Raw genomic sequence first — 17,188 nt, forward strand, 5'->3', positions numbered from 1 at the left:
CCTTATAGCTTCTGCGGTGGTTCTCTTGAGAGAATTACCTTGATGATCTTGGTGTTAAACTAGACCCCAAATTAAAGTTTTCTGAACACACTTCTACCATGGTAAACAAGGCCATGGGCGTGCTTGGGTTTATAAAAAGTTGGTCAAAGGAGTTTGACGATCCCTATATAACGAAGAGTCTTTATATCTCGCTTCTTCTTCCGATTTTAGAGAACGGCTCTCGTACACCGGCCGTGGCCCCCGGGCGCGTACCGGCCGCTGCCCCCCCCCTACCACACACGTCGGTCGCACCACCGAGATGTAGATCCAGTGCATTAAGCAGGTGATATGCGTGTAAGTATTTTGGCTGCAAGTTGGCGTAGTGGTGGCCTTCTTCACCCTCTACTTAAGCTCCATGCCAGCTTGTGTCCAGTCGCTTTGGGGGATCCATGTATCCTTGGTAAAGGGCTGGAGTTTCGTTGATACTAGTGTTACCCGTAGTGTTGAATGCCATTATAGAGCTGAGTGTCGATGGAAATTCTCCTATAATAAGAATTCTTTTGTCGTCCGCATAAGCCGTTATTTTTGGGCTCCTCTCGAATGCGATAAGGCGTCCACTAGCAGATTGGTCAGCAGGGCCATATGGTTGGTTGCTATCTGTCCCCCATATCGTTCCTGATGTGTAAAGGAGGTGTGGCTTATCGGTCTATAAAGCTTGGGGCTCATATGGTTGCACTTTCCTGCCTTTGAAAGGAAGACAATCCTTGAGGTCCTCCATTGGATAGGGATAGTTCCTTGGATGGTGTTTCTAGGGACGCTTCTATTTCTTTCGCGGATTTCACTGTGCCCGGGCGAGTCGCGAAATTCGAAGTAACTGTCTTTTTAAACTTTTCCCAGTTTGTGTTCCTGGGGTTTCTATAGACAGTTATCTGCGGAGAGTGTTTTAATTCTGAAAAGGATGGTCTTTCAAGGACTCTCCAGCCAGATACCAAAGTACCATAGTGCCTGCACGGTGTGCGCGTCCTTGTCCTCGGGGTGAGGCTTCTTGAGGAAAATGTAGACGCTACCCATGTCCCTCGCCATGTTCCCGAGCCTGGAGGCGAGCAGATCCTCCGCGTCTTTGCTGATCTGCAGGATCGCACATTAACCCCCCTCGGTGGGTAATGGGCTCCAAATGTGCAGGATCTTCCAATCAGCCGTTGGCACGTCCTGGTGCTGCCTCTTTAGCAGCTTCAGTGCCCAGTCACCTTGGATTGCGATGGGGAAGAGTACCTTCGCCTTTGGTATGGACGCGATTAGCTCCCTGTCCACACCCTCCAGTCGGGCCCTCTCCCACATCGCCTGCAATTGGCGTTTGCGTCAGCCACCTCAGCGTAGGGTCATCCATACATATTTTGACCCCGTTTAGCCACCCAGCACCATCGAACGTGGGAAGGGGGGCTGTTGGGTCCTCCTCCATTCGAGTGAACAGCGCATCCCCTCGCATCCCTCTTATCTTCTTCCGTTCTGCTTACGCTGAGCACGCTCTCCAGGTCCAAGTCTATTTCGACAACGACACTCGTGCGGCTCAGCTGGCAGTGAGGCGTTTTGGTGTCAGTAGCTTTGAAACTAATATGACCTGCTCCCGCCACATCAGAGTTGTGACCGCTGGCGACACGCAGAGAGGATTGTTCCTCCCCGTGCCCTCTGGTGGTAGCAGTCACGCTTTCCACCGACGTTTGGACTGACATCCCAGTCCTTGTTTCACCCTCTCTGCGATCCGTGTGGCCCGAAGGTCCATACAGCTAATATTAATCGGGTGAACCACCCCCTGGAGTTTTATGCCTACCAGCCAGGCACCTCCAGCCATGGCCCTGGTTCAGTTCCACTGATTTGTTATCGGGAAGACCTGGACCATTGCCGTACCTAAAAACTGGATTACTTCGGACAGAGCAAGCGGCAATGCATTTCCCCGTTGTCCGGGATAATGCAGTGCCCATTGCTCAGTCGGCACTTTCGGGGAGGGTTCAGCTGGACGATTTTCGCCGGCCTTTCGATGCAGTAATTGTGCACAATTTTTTTGCAACTTGTTCTTCAATTCGAGTCCATATTGAAAGTGAAGGGCGTATAGTGAAAAGAGAGCATTTAACCAACGCTGAATTCATCAGGCTACATTGAAAGTGTGCAATTTCTTTTCGGTACATTCCTTAAGGATAGATTCCATGATTGTTGATTAATTAGGGAGTTTTGTGAAGGTTTATTTTATAAAAAAAAAAACACTGGTCATTTAGGGAAACATAAAAAACAAGTTCGGAGCACAAAACAAAGAGGCTAAACTACTTCAGAGTTTTCCTATAGTTTCTTGTCAGCGGTAGTCCCTTTCGCTTCCATCTTGTTTGCCATAGCTGCCTATCTGTGTGATTTGGCTTTAGCTTTATCCTTTGTGATATGCGTAATCGAAGAGTTAAGAGATATATTAGGATACGTTTCCGAGCCCCTTAGGTACGAATATTTATATTCTTGATCAGCATCAATAGTCGAGTTGATAGCGCCATGTCTGTCTGTCCGTCTGTCCTTCTTAGACACTATAAGAGCTAGAGAAACCAAATTTTGTTTACATTCTCATGTGATATCACACTGTTTTAAGTGCATTTTAAAATTTCGATCCGCCCCCTTCCGCCCGCACGAAAATGTTTGGCATCGTAGAGAATGACCATATCTATCAGATTGTCGAATCAGGTTTATATCAGATAATTATTATATCCAGAAAGAAGGAATTAAGTTTTGGTTGCTAACTCATCCCATCGCTTCAGCCCCTACTCATTTTCTCTCTAGCTCACACACACTCTGCCCCGTTCAGCGTGCATGCGCCCCCCGGCAGAGGAGATGTATAGTCTACATTGAAGATTTGTAGATATATACAAATTTCACATAAATCATAAGTTCACATATATTCTGACTGTGTACGGGTATAAAAGTTTGGTCGCAGCTACTGCAGCGACTCACAACGCTCCCTCTAGTCCTTTATTACTCCTTCTTGATCCTTTATAAGCTCACCTTGATCATGCTACTTTAAAATGATGTGTTGCTGTTGTACCTCCGTACAGTTTTTTATTTTCAACATAATTCGCAACATTTTTCATTTTCCACATCATCTATCATCACCTCAATTTGAATCTTCTTTTGCAACCTCTTTAGTTTCCGTTCCAAAATACGTTAGGCTTCGACTGACTGTTCATCTGCCTTTTATTTTATTGAAGACTTGCAGCCCCGCGCGCTTTGCTGCTTACTAATTTAATGTTTAGGAATTCATAGATATTAAACAATGATAATTTTAATTTAATAACATATTTGCAATGCTTTGTGATAAACAATATTCTTTGTTTTGCCGTCGGTATAATCGCAACACCTTGTAGATTTTGCATATCAAGACGTTCATTTGCAGCTGTTTTTGCATCATTGTTCCGTTGATTTCAACCAGCTTTAATTTTATTTTTTTTTATTTTTTAAAGAATCTGTATATAGAAATGTAAAAGTATAGAAACAATGCCAAATACTCTGGCTATCATTAAAAAAAAACCGAATTCAATTTTGTGAACGCGCTGCGTAGAAATGAAACAAAGTAGGCACATTTTTGGACCAAATTTGAGATTTCTTAGATTAATTTTTAATTCTTGAGGAACCTATTTATAGAAAATACAACTTTGTTTGTGCAAACCATGCCAATTCTCTATCTATCATTAAAAAAAACGAGAAGGAACGTATGAGTCGCTTCTGGGGACGCGACTCTACATATACCCGTACTCAGTCATTATATACATTTTTGAGCTTATGATTTTTTAGAACTTAAGAATTTAAAAAAAAATGGTACATGTATAATTTAAAAACTAAATTTCTAAACTAAAAAAAAAAAAAATCATAAGCTCAAAAATGTATAAACTGACTGAGTACGGGTATAAGTAGAGTCGCGTCCGCAGAAGCGACTCACACGTTCCTTCTCGTTTTAATTCGATTGTACACATTTTTATTTATTTCCGTTTTTATGACTTAGTAAATGCCTTAATGTCTTTAATTTCCAAGTAAAGTGGAATCTCAAAGCACTAATTATAATAAACAGTTGCTGCATTTAAACAGTTAAACTGCCTTAATCTTAAATCAAACTATGTTTTTAAGTCATATAACAAATATATAAAAGATTATTATGGAAATAGCTTATCGAACCTCATTAAAATGCTTAAATTACTGATATCCTAAATTTTTTTTTAGGATCCGCAATTTCTTAACGTTATACAAAACTATTCGACTTATCCACGGGGGTCAACGAAAACGAAATGTACAGTTAGTGATCATTTTCGGCACCAGCTCCAGTCTCTAATAGATGTTCTTCAAAGTACTAAACCATGGTAAGTTCTTGTACCTTACCAATATGTACTATGATATTGTTTAAAACGAAATGATAGGGAACTCCCCTCCACCAGAGGACGCAAACTACATGAGGAAGAGTGTTGGGGAAAAACAGAAAGAGATAGAATGAGCAAGCGCGTAAAAGGGGTAGCGTTTCCACGGGAAATTGAGTTGCTCCTTCTAGTTACAATGGAAAACGGATCTGAGTCTGGATCTGGTAGATATGTTCATTCTCTATAATTCGGAGTTTTCGGTTTTTTTGTATCTTGAAAATTGTAGATAGCAGAGATTTTCTTCTTTTGGGTTAGCGGAAGGGTTAAATAGTTTTGCTCAGCCGTTTCTCCATATATTTTTATGAATGTTGAGCTACTGAGCTTTTTCAGTAGCGTTGTTTTGCGATATGTTTATTTATGAGACTATGGTTGTTCAGATTAAATATGGTTTATTGTTGTAAACAGTGGGCAGTGCAAACAACGAACAATAATACTCTACTGCTGCACCACTGGCTATAATCTATGTATTTAAGTCCACTATTTTGCTGCGTAACCAAACAATGAACAATACCTTAAACAAAACCTAGTTAATGCACTTATACAAAAATAATATACCACAAACGGTTTTGTGTGTTAACCAAACATACTTTTTATGATCGACTTGAAGCTCAGATTTACAAACAAATCTTTGCAAATTATACTTAAAGTTTAGAAAAAATTAAAGCTACATCATTTTAAAACCATTTCTTTTTTTCTTTCGGTTTCGACCATCAGTTCCGACAAGATCTTTAAAGCCTGTTAAGCTAGCCAGCTTTTTCAATAGCTGTTGATTTAGAGTAAAATTGTCGAGCGGATCCAATAGAGTTTATGTGTGTACAATTTTGTTGTTATAAGTAGGCGAAATATGTTGTGTGTAGGCGTAGCGGTCAGTGGTCAGTGCAAATAGCAAATAACGGTAGAATTACGTAATTCTGCCCCATTGGCTATTATTTAAGGAATTTGTAGGATTTATTGGAGAGTTTCAGGCTGGGAAACCAGACAAAGACTAAATACAATGTCAATTTTTTGAATCAAATTAAATTGAGTAGTTTAAGACTGTTTGTTTAATATATTTATGTATGTATATGTTGGGCCATGGTCGATGTTGTCAAACGCCTCTATTTCGTCCGCCATATCTCAATGAATGTTCTGCAACACAGCAAGTCGCACGTGTTCATTCTTTTGCCTCTAGAACTGGACTGCATCCACTCTTCGTTTTCCAACACTTGCACCATGCTCATTTGAGAGCAACTCTCGCTCTCAGACTCTGCTGTCAGCAACATTGAGTCTATACCAAATGAGCCGAACCAGCTGTTGTTTTTATTAAAATTTATTGTTGATGAAATACAATTTCTTATTCTCCGACATATAATTAAAATAAAATCATAAGCAACCACGGAATTTATAACTGTGGATTTAGGTTTAGATATTGTTGAGAGCTAACGTCTTTTTTGATTCCGTCAACACGATTGTATTGAATGTTGCAAAATATATATACGTAGATCGATAAGCATCAATAGCCGAATCGATATAGCTATGTATGTCTATCCGTCTTGATGAGTGCTTAATTCTCAGAGACTATAAGAGCTAGAGCAACCAAATTTTGCTTTCAGGCTCATGTGATAGCATACAACTTAGTCGGCTGGAAGTGGTTTTATTGTTTTTATACCCGTACTCAAAAAAGAGTTAAGGGGTATATTAGATTTGTGGTAAAAGTGGATGTGTGTAACGCAGAGAAGGAAACGTTTCCGACCCCATAAAGTATATATATTCTTGATCAGCATCAATAGCCGAGTCGATATAGCCATGTCTGTCTGTCCGTCTGTCTGTCTGTCTGTCTGTCTGTCTGTCTGTCTTGTTGAGCGCCTAGATCTCAGAGACTATAAGAGCTAGGGCAACCAAATTTGGTTTCCAGACTCATGTGATATCACACTGCTACAAGTGTATTTCAAAATTTCGCCCCGCCTCCTTCCGCCCCCACAAAGGACGAAAATCTGTGGCAGGCACAATTTTTAAGAAACGATAAAACTAAAAACGCAGTATCGTAGAGAATGGCCATATCTACCAGACTGCCGAATCTGAATCAGATCGGATCATAATTATAGCCAGAATGAAGAAATTAATTTTCTGTTGCTTCCCCGTGCCCCTCCCGCCCACGACAACACAACTCATTTTCCTTCTCGCTCGCACACTCTGCCGCGTTCAGTGCGCGAGCAACCCCTAGCGGAGGAGATGTAGAATATGAATGGAACATGTACAATCTACATGTTAGATGTATAATAGACATTTTATATGTAGATGTAGATAGCATATGTAGCAAAAAAATGTAAAATGTAAAATTTTTTTTTTAATTCTAAAATTCTAAAAAATCATAAGCTCAAAAGTGTATGTATATACTGACTGAGTACGGGTATAAGTAGAGTCGTGTCCCCAGAAACGACTCACACGTTCCTTCTCGTTAACAATATTCTCCAGGAATATGAAACCCTATTTTGAATTATTTGAACCTATTTTCGCAGCACTTTTAGCACTCAGAAGAAAGTGTATATAAAACAGACCTTAATCAGCCTGTTTGGCTTTAAAGCAGGCCTTAATCAGTCTCTTTTGCTTTAAAACATTCATACTGTCGAAGTGGTCATGGAAAAACGTATTAATGGTCGTCATACTAGTGCCCAAGGATATCTCAATCTAACGGTATGTGACATGACGATCTTACTCAATCATTTTGCGCACAGCGTCGAAACTATGTGGCACAAAAATTAATTTTAAGTTCGTTCTGCAACAATGGACGTCCACAATTGAATTTGCGACACCAGTTTTTTACTTCATCAATAACAGTTGAACTAAGCTGATCTGAGCATTCTTGGTATTGCCCAAAATAAATTTTTGGTCTATCGCCAATCGATATCAACGTGGCCGTACAAGAAAATGTTATGTGAAGGTTTATCCCAGAAAATACTAAACTTTTTAATGCAAATGACCATTGGGTCCTAATCAGGCTGGAAGTGAGCTAGGACTGAAACTTGAATAGCAGTTTTCGTATTACATATTATCCGATAGCAATATATTTTTTTTTATTTCCATTTCCATTTGCGTGGCAGTTTTCTTACCTGCCTCCCATAGGCCTCCCCTGTAATGCGCTTGAGGTGGTATGAACGCAAATTCGCATCTGCTTTTTGACGCGAATTTCGTTTCACACTCCACAAGCCTCTTCCGCACAGCGTTGAAGTGGCGGCTCGCTCCTTCGAATATCCAGCCGCGCCAACGAACCTGTGGAAGGCCAATAAAAATGAGTCAGTTGTTAGGTTAGGTTAACCCGGACCTTAGTTTTCCGGATGGGGGTGTATGAACCTTCTTGAGTATATTTATGAGGTTTCGAAGTCTTTGAAGATCGAAATATTTTTGGCAAAGGCTAGCAGTTCCCCTGGCTTCCTCTTGGATGCAACTTCCAGTGATGCCAGTACTGCATATGGTTTTCGAGGTTCTGCAGGTGGTGCTTCTGACCTGTGTGTCGGTCCGTTTCTTTGAATCGCTTTGTAGCGTTCTAAGGGAGACAGGCACGTTCTCAGTTCTGTCGGTCGCCAGCCCGACGCCGTCCTTAGCCAGAACGTCCGCCATCTCGTTCTCATCGATGCCTTGGTGGCTGGGAACCCAGTAGATTTTGTCGTGCTTAAGAAATCTTATGCCTCCCTGCTTGCCAGGACATTTTTGAACTGCCCGCTGACGACTGCATGGATCTTATTGCCGCCTGGCTGTCCACGTGTCCAGGTTGACAGCGTGGTGTGAACTGAGCTGCCGTAGACTGAGCTCCCTCTGTCGCTTTCCGTGTGTGGCGAAGACTGAAATATGCTGCATTGGTCGTGTAGCTTATAGGATAGCCTTATCTTAGGGTCTGTAGAATATATGCCCGCTCCTACTCTTTCTTCCATCTTGGAGCCGTCTGTGTAGATGTTGGGGTGTTGAGTCTGATCCCGACCCTCTGTCCAGTCGTCGGGTCCCATGAATTAGGTTGTTTCGACATCCAGGCAAGTTCTGGGGATCATGTAATCATGGTCACTAACCATGTCTCGGCCAATTGAACTGTGCCCGAATCGTTGTAGCGACATGTTGCCTGATGCGACTAGGCGTTGTGATGCCTTTCCTGCAATCAGTTGAGCGTGGATGTCCAGGGGGTCGATTCCGAGTATGGATTCGAGTGCTTTTGTTGGGGTTGACCTCAGCGCCCCAGTGATGCAGAGCAGTACCGGCCGCTGAATTCTCTCCATAAGCTTGTTGTAAGTCTCCTTTTCCATAGCCTGCCACCACACTAATACTCCACACAGCACAGTCGGTCGCACCACCGAGATGTAGATCCAGTGCATTAGAGCAGGTGATATGCCCCATGTGCTGCTAAGCATCTTCTTGGATGCAAATGGCGTAATGGTGGCCTTCTTCACCCTTTCCACTACTTTGGGTCTCCATGCCAGCTTGATGTCCAGTACTCTGCCGACGTATTTGACTTGTTTCTTTGAGGTCAGCCTGGTTCTGTCGATTTTCGGGGGGATCCATGGCGGCATGTATCTCTTGGTAAAGAGGATGAAGTCCGTCTCGTCCGCGTTGATACTGAGTCCTACTTTTTCCGCCCACTCACATAACCCTGAGTGTTGATGCCATTATAGAGCTGAGTGTCGATGGAAATTCTCCTATAATAAGAATTCTTATGTCGTCCGCATAAGCCGTTATTTTTGGACTCTCCTCTCGAATCTCTTGATTAAGTCGTCCACCACCAGATTGGACAGGAGGGGCGACAGCACTTGAGGTGTGCCTCTGTGCGCCCCTTTCACCACTCTGAAAACACCCGTCTACAACTTCGAAAGTTCTTTATCCAGAGGTTGATTGCTAGTTGCGTGTTGGTCGCTTTCAGGCGATCCATTATATCATTCGTGTTAACGTTGTTGAATGCTCCGGATATGTCTACGAGCACTCCTAAATCATACTTTTTTTTGCAGGGCTCTCTCGATGGTGGCTACTAGCGAATGCAGTGCCATCTGGTTGGTTGCTATCTGTCCCCCATATCGTTCCTGATGTGTAAAGGAGGTGTGGCTTATCGGTCTATAAAGCTTGGGGCTCATATGGTTGCACTTTCCTGCCTTTGGAAGGAAGACAATCCTTGAGGTCCTCCATTGGATAGGGATATGCCTGTGCTCAGGTAAGGTGAGTATCTTGCAGAGAGCCATGGGGTGATTACATCTTTGGTAACCTGTAGCATGGTTTGAAATATACCGTTTAGTCCAGATGATTTTATACCCACAAAGAAGTCTATAGCACAGTGGATTCTCTTAGAGGTCAGTTGCTAGGTCCTGATGCGTTGTAGCGTCAGCAACCTTTGTGCATCTTGGGAAGTGAGCTTCCATTAGTGCGGTTAGGGCTTCTTCACTGCCCTCAGTCCACTGTCCATCATTTCGCTTCTGCTGACTCTGTATGGTGGGTTGCTTTGATAGCAACTTACGGAGTCTAGCAGATTCTGGGACTTTCTCGATATTGGAGCAGAAGTTCCTTCACGAGCTTCTTTGTGCCCTGCGTGTTTCTTTCTTGTACTCCCTGAGTAGGCTTTTATATTTCTTATTGATTATCTCATCGTTCATCGTTCATTCTTTAAGGTTGTTTCCTTGAAGCGATAGGTCATGGTTTCACCAGAGGGGCTTGGTAGTATTTTTTGTTCTCGAGGGTGGGCATGATGCGTGGTACGCGTCCAGTAGTTCCTTGGATAGTGTTTCTAGGGACGCTTCTATTTCTTCCGCGGATTTCACTGTGCCCGGGCGAGTCGCGAAATTCGAAGTAACTGTCTTTTTAAACTTTTCCCAGTTTGTGTTTCTGGCGTTTCTATAGACAGTTATCTTCGAAGAGTGTTTGAATTCGCACTTGAATTTACTGTACTTATGATCTGACAAGAATGGTCTTTCAAGGACTCTCCAGCCAGAAACCACAGTACCATAGTACCTGCACGGTGTGCGCGTCCTTGTCCTCGGGGTGAGGCTTCTTGAGGAAAATGTAGACGCTACCCATGTCCCTCGCCATGTTCCCGAGCCTGGAGGCGAGCAGATCCTCCGCGTCTTTGCTGATCTGCAGGATCGCACATTAACCCCCCTCGTTGGGTAATGGGCTCCCAATGTGCAGGATCTTCCAATCAGCCTTTCGCACGTCTTGGTGCTGCCTCTTTAGCATGGTATGGACGCGATTAGCTCCCTGTCCACCACTTCCAGTCGGGCCCCCTCCCACATCGCCTGCAATTGGCGTTTGCGTCAGCCACCTCAGCGTAGGGTCATCCATACATATTTTGACCCCGTTTAGCCACCCAGCACCATCGAACGTGGGAAGGGGGGCTGTTGGGTCCTCCTCCATTCGAGTGAACAGCGCATCCCCTCGCATCCCTCTTATCTTCTTCCGTTCTGCTTACGCTGAGCACGGCTCCCAATGTGCAGGATCTTCCAATCAGCCTTTGGCACGTCTTGGTGCTGCCTCTTTAGCATGGTATGGACGCGATTAGCTCCCTGTCCACAACCTCCAGTCGGGCCCCCTCCCACATCGCCTGCAATTGGCGTTTGCGTCAGCCACCTCAGCGTAGGGTCATCCATACATATTTTGACCCCGTTTAGCCACCCAGCACCATCGAACGTGGGAAGGGGGGCTGTTGGGTCCTTCTCCATTCGAGTGAACAGCGCATCCCCTCGCATCCCTCTTATCTTCTTCCGTTCTGCTTACGCTGAGCACGCTCTCCAGGTCCAAGTCTATTTCAACAACGACACTCGTGCGGCTCAGCTGGCAGTGAGGCGTTTTGGTGGCAGTAGCTTTGAAACTAATATGACCTGCTCCCGCCACATCAGAGTTGTGACCGCTGGCGATACGCAGAGAGGATTGTTCCTCCCCGTGCCTGCCGGTGGTAGCAGTCACGCTTTCCACCGACGTTTGGACTGACATCCCAGTCCTTGTTTCACCCTCTCCGCGATCCATGTGGCCCGAAGATCCATACAGCTAATATTAATCGGGTGAACCACCCCCTGGCGTTTTATTCCTACCCGTCAGGCACCTCCAACCATGGCCCTGGTTCAGTTCCACCGATTTGTTATCGGGAAGACTTGGCACTTGGAAGACTTGGAAGCGGCAATGTATTACCCGTTGTCCAGGATAATGCAGTGCCCATTACCCAGCCGGCACCCTCGGGTTCAGCTAAAGGATTTTTGCCGTCCAGCCAGTGGTTAAGTCTGAGACAATGTCTAAGTAAACCGCTTTGGACGCAAAAAAAAGATGACAATTTATGAATTAGGCCTTCCTCAAAATTTCAATGTCGTTGTTTTGTAGGAGGGTGAATCTGGTGGCGGTTTCGAAGATGAGGGCGAGGTTGGTGCTGGTAAACGGAAAGAAATCCGGAGGTCCCAAGTTTCTTCAATGTATATTTGAGCTGCAAGATGCCGATTAAGTGTGTACAAGTGCTAAATTACAACTACGTGATGTAGGGGATGTAGGGGATGGACTCCTGAACAGACTCGGCAGCGGTAGGACTGAGTACCTCGTAAACGTCTGACCGCCGAGGTATTGTTTGAGCTGTAGCGTGGTGGCATATCGGGATGCCAAAAAACTAGGATGAAATAAAAGTGTCGGAGAAGGTCGACTTAGCGTCTGGGCCCGGGTACGTTTTTTGGACCCGCCCCAGACGCCATTCATGCGAGGGAAGGTTTTCCTCCTTGATAACGACGATAACCGAGAAGTCTCTTGTTGGATGCTGCCATTTGTTACGCTTGTGCAACTCTCGCAGGTACTCTGTCTTCCAGTGCGAACAGAATTGCTGATTGAGAGCCTTGAGATGTTGCCAGCGGTTTGGAATGGAGGAGGCGCTCGCTTTTATTTTGGGTTCCGCCACGGAGAGAAGCGGCCCACCAATCAGGAAGTGACCTGGGCGTAAAGCCAGGCTTAAAGCCAGATCAGTTAGATCCTCAGACATCGGAGAGATTGGTCGCAAGTTAAGACAGGCCTCTATTTTCAAAAGTAAGGTCGCGCACTCCTCTAATGTGTATTTGGACGTACACATCGACTGTTGGAACAGAGCCTTGAAGCTCTTCACGCCCGCTTCCCACAAGCCCCCCATATGTAGGGCTCCTGGAGGGATGAACTGCCACGACAACCCCTGCTGGCAGTACACCGCAGAAGTCCGTGTGCGAATGGCCTCGAGAAGGTCCACAGCCAGAGAGCGGGATGCGCCGACAAAATTCCTGCCGTTATCGGATTGAACCACGTGAGGACACCCTCGTCTCGCGACAAAACGAGCGAAAGCGCCTAGGAAGGTGTCGGTGAATAAGTCGGACGTGGCCTCTAGGTAGATGGCTTTCGTGGTGAAACACACGAACACGCACACAGACCCCTTCGAGATGCGACATGCGCGCCCTGTGAAGCTTTTGACATCGAAGGGACCGGAGAAGTCGACTCCAGTATATGTGAACGGCCTGGAGAATGTGACTCCTGAGGCAGGAAGGTCGCCCATTAGTTGGGTTTGGAGTCGCTTGCGATGGATGACGCAAACCTTACAGGAGTGGATCACTACGTGACGTAGTCGTGGGATTCAGTATGTTGCCCGGAGAAGGCGGATGACCATCTGGTTCCCACCATTTAGGGCTATGTGGTGGGTAAATCGAACCAGCAGGCGAACCAGGAGACATGCGGGAGGCAGCAGGATCGGATGCCGTTTGTTGTAGGACATGGACGCCGAGGCTTGGACTCGGCCACATGCTCGCATGACTCCGTTCTGGTCAAGGAACGGATTGAGATTCCGTAGGGAACTAGATGCAGGGAGAGGCCGGCTGGTTGCGAGTTACCGATATTCCTCTGCATAGTGCATGCTCTGCGTCGCGGTAGTAACAGCCTGCAGTGTGGCAGCTACCTCTGCCCCGTTGGATAAATCGCTTAACACAGGTAGGCATGCGCAGAACGAGATCAGTAAACCGGCTGAGGATGTCAAAGGCGCTTCTAGTTGCATGGTGCACTTTGACTGCTCGCTTCTATAGCTCGGTTTCCGCAGATAAGTCCAGTGGGCGAGAAAATCAGCTCGTAGAAAGTGGTCGAGAGGAATGTCTCTCAGCACGCCCTTGTGGTTTGCTGTCCATTTTCGGAGTGGGAAGCCGGTGGAGTCGAGTGCCTCTCGCAGCTCGGAAATGGCGGAAATCGCCTGAGGTTGGGTATGCGCACCAGCTAGTACGTCGTCCCCGTACATGTAAAATGCCAGGATGTCGCTTGCCATTTTCGACTTGGGACGCACCTCTTGTACAAGTTGCTTGATGACGCGAATGGCCAGGAACGGCGTACAATTTACCCGAAAGTGACAGTGGCGAGCTCATAATCGCACATGTCTCCATTACGGTTGGGAAAGAGTATTCGCTGGTAGGGCGTTTGTTGCGGCGCCACTTGGATCTGGCGATACATCTTATTGATGTCAGAACTAACGAGAAGGAACGTGTGAGTCGTTTCTGGAGACACGACTCTACTTATACCCGTACTCAGTCAGTATATACATTTTTGAGCTTATGATTTTTTAGAAATTAAAAAAAAAAAAAATTTTACATTTTACATTTTTTTGCTACATCTGCTATCTACATCTACATATACAATGTCTATTCTACATCTAACATGTAGATTGTACATGTTCCATTCATATTCTACATCTCCTCCGCTAGGGGTTGCTCGCGCACTGAACGCGGCAGAGTGTGCGAGCGAGAAGGAAAATGAGTTGCGTTGTCGTTGGCGGGAGGGGCAGGGGAAGCAACTGAAAATTAATTTCTTCATTCTGGCTATAATTATGATCCGATCTGATTCAGATTCGAGAATCTGATAGATATGGTCATTCTCTACGATACTGCGTTTTTAGTTTTATCGTATCTTTAAAATTGTGCCTGCCACAGATTTTCGTCCTCTGTGGGGGCGGAAGAGGGCGGGGCGAAATTCTGAAATACACTTGTAGCAGTGTGATATCACATAAGTCTGGAAACCAAATTTGGTTTCGCTAGCTCTTATAGTCTCTGAGATCCAGGCGCTCATCGAGACGGACAGACGGACAGACGGACGGACGGACGGACGGACGGACGGACAGACAGACATGGCTATATCGACTCGGCTATTGATGCTGATCAAGAATATATATACTTTATGGGGTCGGAAACGTTTCCTTCTCTGCGTTACACACATCCACTTTTACCACAAATCTAATATACCCCTTAACTCTTTTTTGAGTACGGGTATAAAAACATATTGGAAAACGCGCCACTTCAGGATTTGCGTGGTCAAGTCAGACTGAAATACTGGCCCCGGGTTCATGCTTTTCCCGTTGGAAGATGGGCTGGAGGCGTTGAAGACTACGCTCGCTTTGGTCGTGGTGCTATCAGACTTAAACACGGCGTGGTATGGAAGGTAGAAATGGCCGAGGTCCTGACTGGGTGGAACCAGTTTCATGTGGCCTAGCTTTGCGAGCTTTGATGCGAGCTTCGATGGAAAGAGGGGTAGGCCAAACGGAGCTTCGGAAGGTCTTTCAAGAAACGCTGCGGAATCGGATATGACGGATGGCTGCCTGTCAATTGAGGCAAAACATACGCCGCTGTCTCGACCGTGAGGCCTGCCTGGCCCGTTGACCGCTACGGTTTGGTTTAAACCTGCGACTTGAGCCTAGATAGCTTAGAAAGGTGGCTTTATAATGTTGAGAGCCGTTCCGTGATGAACGTCACTTCGGAGCCCGAGTCGATTAGAGCGCGGGCGCGGAAATTTGTCCCCAGATGGAAAATATTAATAAGTGCCGTGACCAGAAGAACGGTACTTGTGCCGCAGGCGAAATATGTCTGTACGTTGGGCTGGTGTACGTTGGTCTGAGGTTGAGACGAGCTAGGGGTTTGGTCGGATGTGAAAGCCGACACGTGGGAAGTCGGAGTGTCACGATTCAGAAGCGTGTGATGCCGGGCTCCACAAGTGACACAATTGCGGGTGCTGGAGCATCAGGGGTCATTTGCAGGAAGCGCGGACATTTTCTGATCGGTTAATTCTTCTTGGAACAGAGATCACACATTCTCCTCTTCGGACTCACTTGCGTCAAGAAAGGGTGAACATTCTTTGGCCGTGGACTGCCATACGACCGGAATTGGAATGGATTGGAATTGCGGGAAGGTTGCGGATTCTGATTGCTTTTGGAGGGTGATGGATTCGGAGCGCCCCGCGAATTGGTAGGGTTGATCTCGATAGCCTCTAGCGTCTGAAGTTTCTTCAAAGCACGACTGCACTCGGAAAAAACGCAGGGCCCTGTTCTTGTTTATTTGGCTGGTCACCAGAAGCCGGTTGTTTTCATATCGGCTACGGAGAGCTAACCATGCGGACTCGAAACCATCATTGGTACAGGGGGATTTCTCTACGATGGCCTTTGGATCGCCCCTGGTCTTCTCGGTGAGGTAGAAAAATTTTCCGACCGGAGATAGTTTAGGGTTATTTATCACGACCGCAGTGAACAAATCACGGAATGTGGGCCAGCGGACGTAATCCGCTGAGAAAATGTTGACGCTCAATGTTGACGGGAGGCAGTCGACAGCCGCCCTGTTGGACTGGCTGTGCAGGAGGATGGACTGTGGTTGTGGCCAGCTGAGCATAGAGGTCACTGAGGCACTGCTCAAATGCCCCATAGCATTCTCCGTATTCTTCCCGTGTTTCAGCCTGGATTGCTGGATCCTCGTCAGCCATCACCGCTGAGCAGGCCTTGTACTCGGCCTCGACGTCCGTCCACATGCTGACGATTTGGCCTCGGCGGACCTCGGAGAGAGAGGCTGATGGTGCGGCGGTTACGCGCTCTGCCAGGTGGAATAGTCGGCCAATGACGGCTATCAATTTGCTCTCTGCGACAGAGGTGGCGGATTGAGCCATTGTGATGCAGTGGCGAGTGCTAATGGGACTATTGACGAAAGCGCCTTTCGGATCTTTTTGCTTCAGAGCTGTAATCTTGAGGGTGAGTGGAGAAGGAAAGAGAACCGATTTGGTTCTTGCAGCAGGGCTACTACTGACTATTGCTGGAGTGAGGGGCGACTTGATTTTTTGTGTCGGAGTAGTTCCGGAGGCGGAAGAAGCTTTTTTCACATGCAAAAGCTTGTTTCTGTCCTTGTGGCCTGTTGGCATACTACGCACTTACTTACTCAGAATTTGGATGCCAAATCAGATGCGGAAAAAAACTTAGGCTCGGCTGGGCACCACAAACAAAGCCAATAAATCTTTTAAACAAAAAGAACACACAACTGGATGAATGGAAGAGAAAAGGCCTCGTGCGTTGCTGGAAAACAATTTTTATTAACGACTCCGATTATTTGTGGTCGCTCTTGATCGAGGTTCCCAAAGTAATGAGTGAATTAAATTGCTGCACGCTTCTCTTTGGTGATTGATGATGGAATGCAGACGGATTTGCAGTCGTTTATGGTTAGGCCTGGGCGATAGTAGAGCCGCTCGAATAAAGCACTAAGAGGTTGGTATTCTGGAGTGTTCGCGCAATTTTACTTATTATAATTCTATAGTTGAGGATAATTTATCACGTATGGAGATAATATTCTTTATTGTGACGACCGAAAAGTATGGCTGGAACGCGTAAATTGCTCGGAATCGCAGAATTTTATTGTTAACTGTATTTGGATATGCGCGGAATGTATGAGTGGAATGCGGTATGTCGATATGGAGTGATATGTAGATATGGAGTGGTATGTAGATGTTTGTATATATGTCTTGTATTAATACAGTAATTATCTTTTTTTAAT

General features: G+C 45.7%; 1 protein-coding gene across 4 annotated transcripts in view; it reads left to right on the plus strand.

Moving 5' to 3' along the window:
* The window catches only part of LOC111074873 (unconventional myosin-VIIa), a 348,050-nt gene that overhangs the window by 115,453 nt on the left and 215,409 nt on the right, over positions 1-17,188 (plus strand). For 3 of the 4 annotated variants that reach the window (XM_041594218.1, XM_041594219.1, XM_041594220.1), the window contains one exon: positions 4,225-4,361. The exons of the other annotated variant lie outside the window; for it this stretch is intronic. In XM_041594218.1, coding sequence (XP_041450152.1) covers positions 4,225-4,361 — 137 coding nt within the window. The remainder of the gene's footprint in view (positions 1-4,224; positions 4,362-17,188) is intronic. 4 annotated transcript variants of the gene reach the window in all.

The sequence above is a fragment of the Drosophila obscura genome, unplaced genomic scaffold (genome assembly GCF_018151105.1).
Source record: "Drosophila obscura isolate BZ-5 IFL unplaced genomic scaffold, ASM1815110v1 contig_216, whole genome shotgun sequence".
In the NCBI taxonomy this organism is placed as follows: Eukaryota; Metazoa; Arthropoda; class Insecta; order Diptera; family Drosophilidae; genus Drosophila; species Drosophila obscura.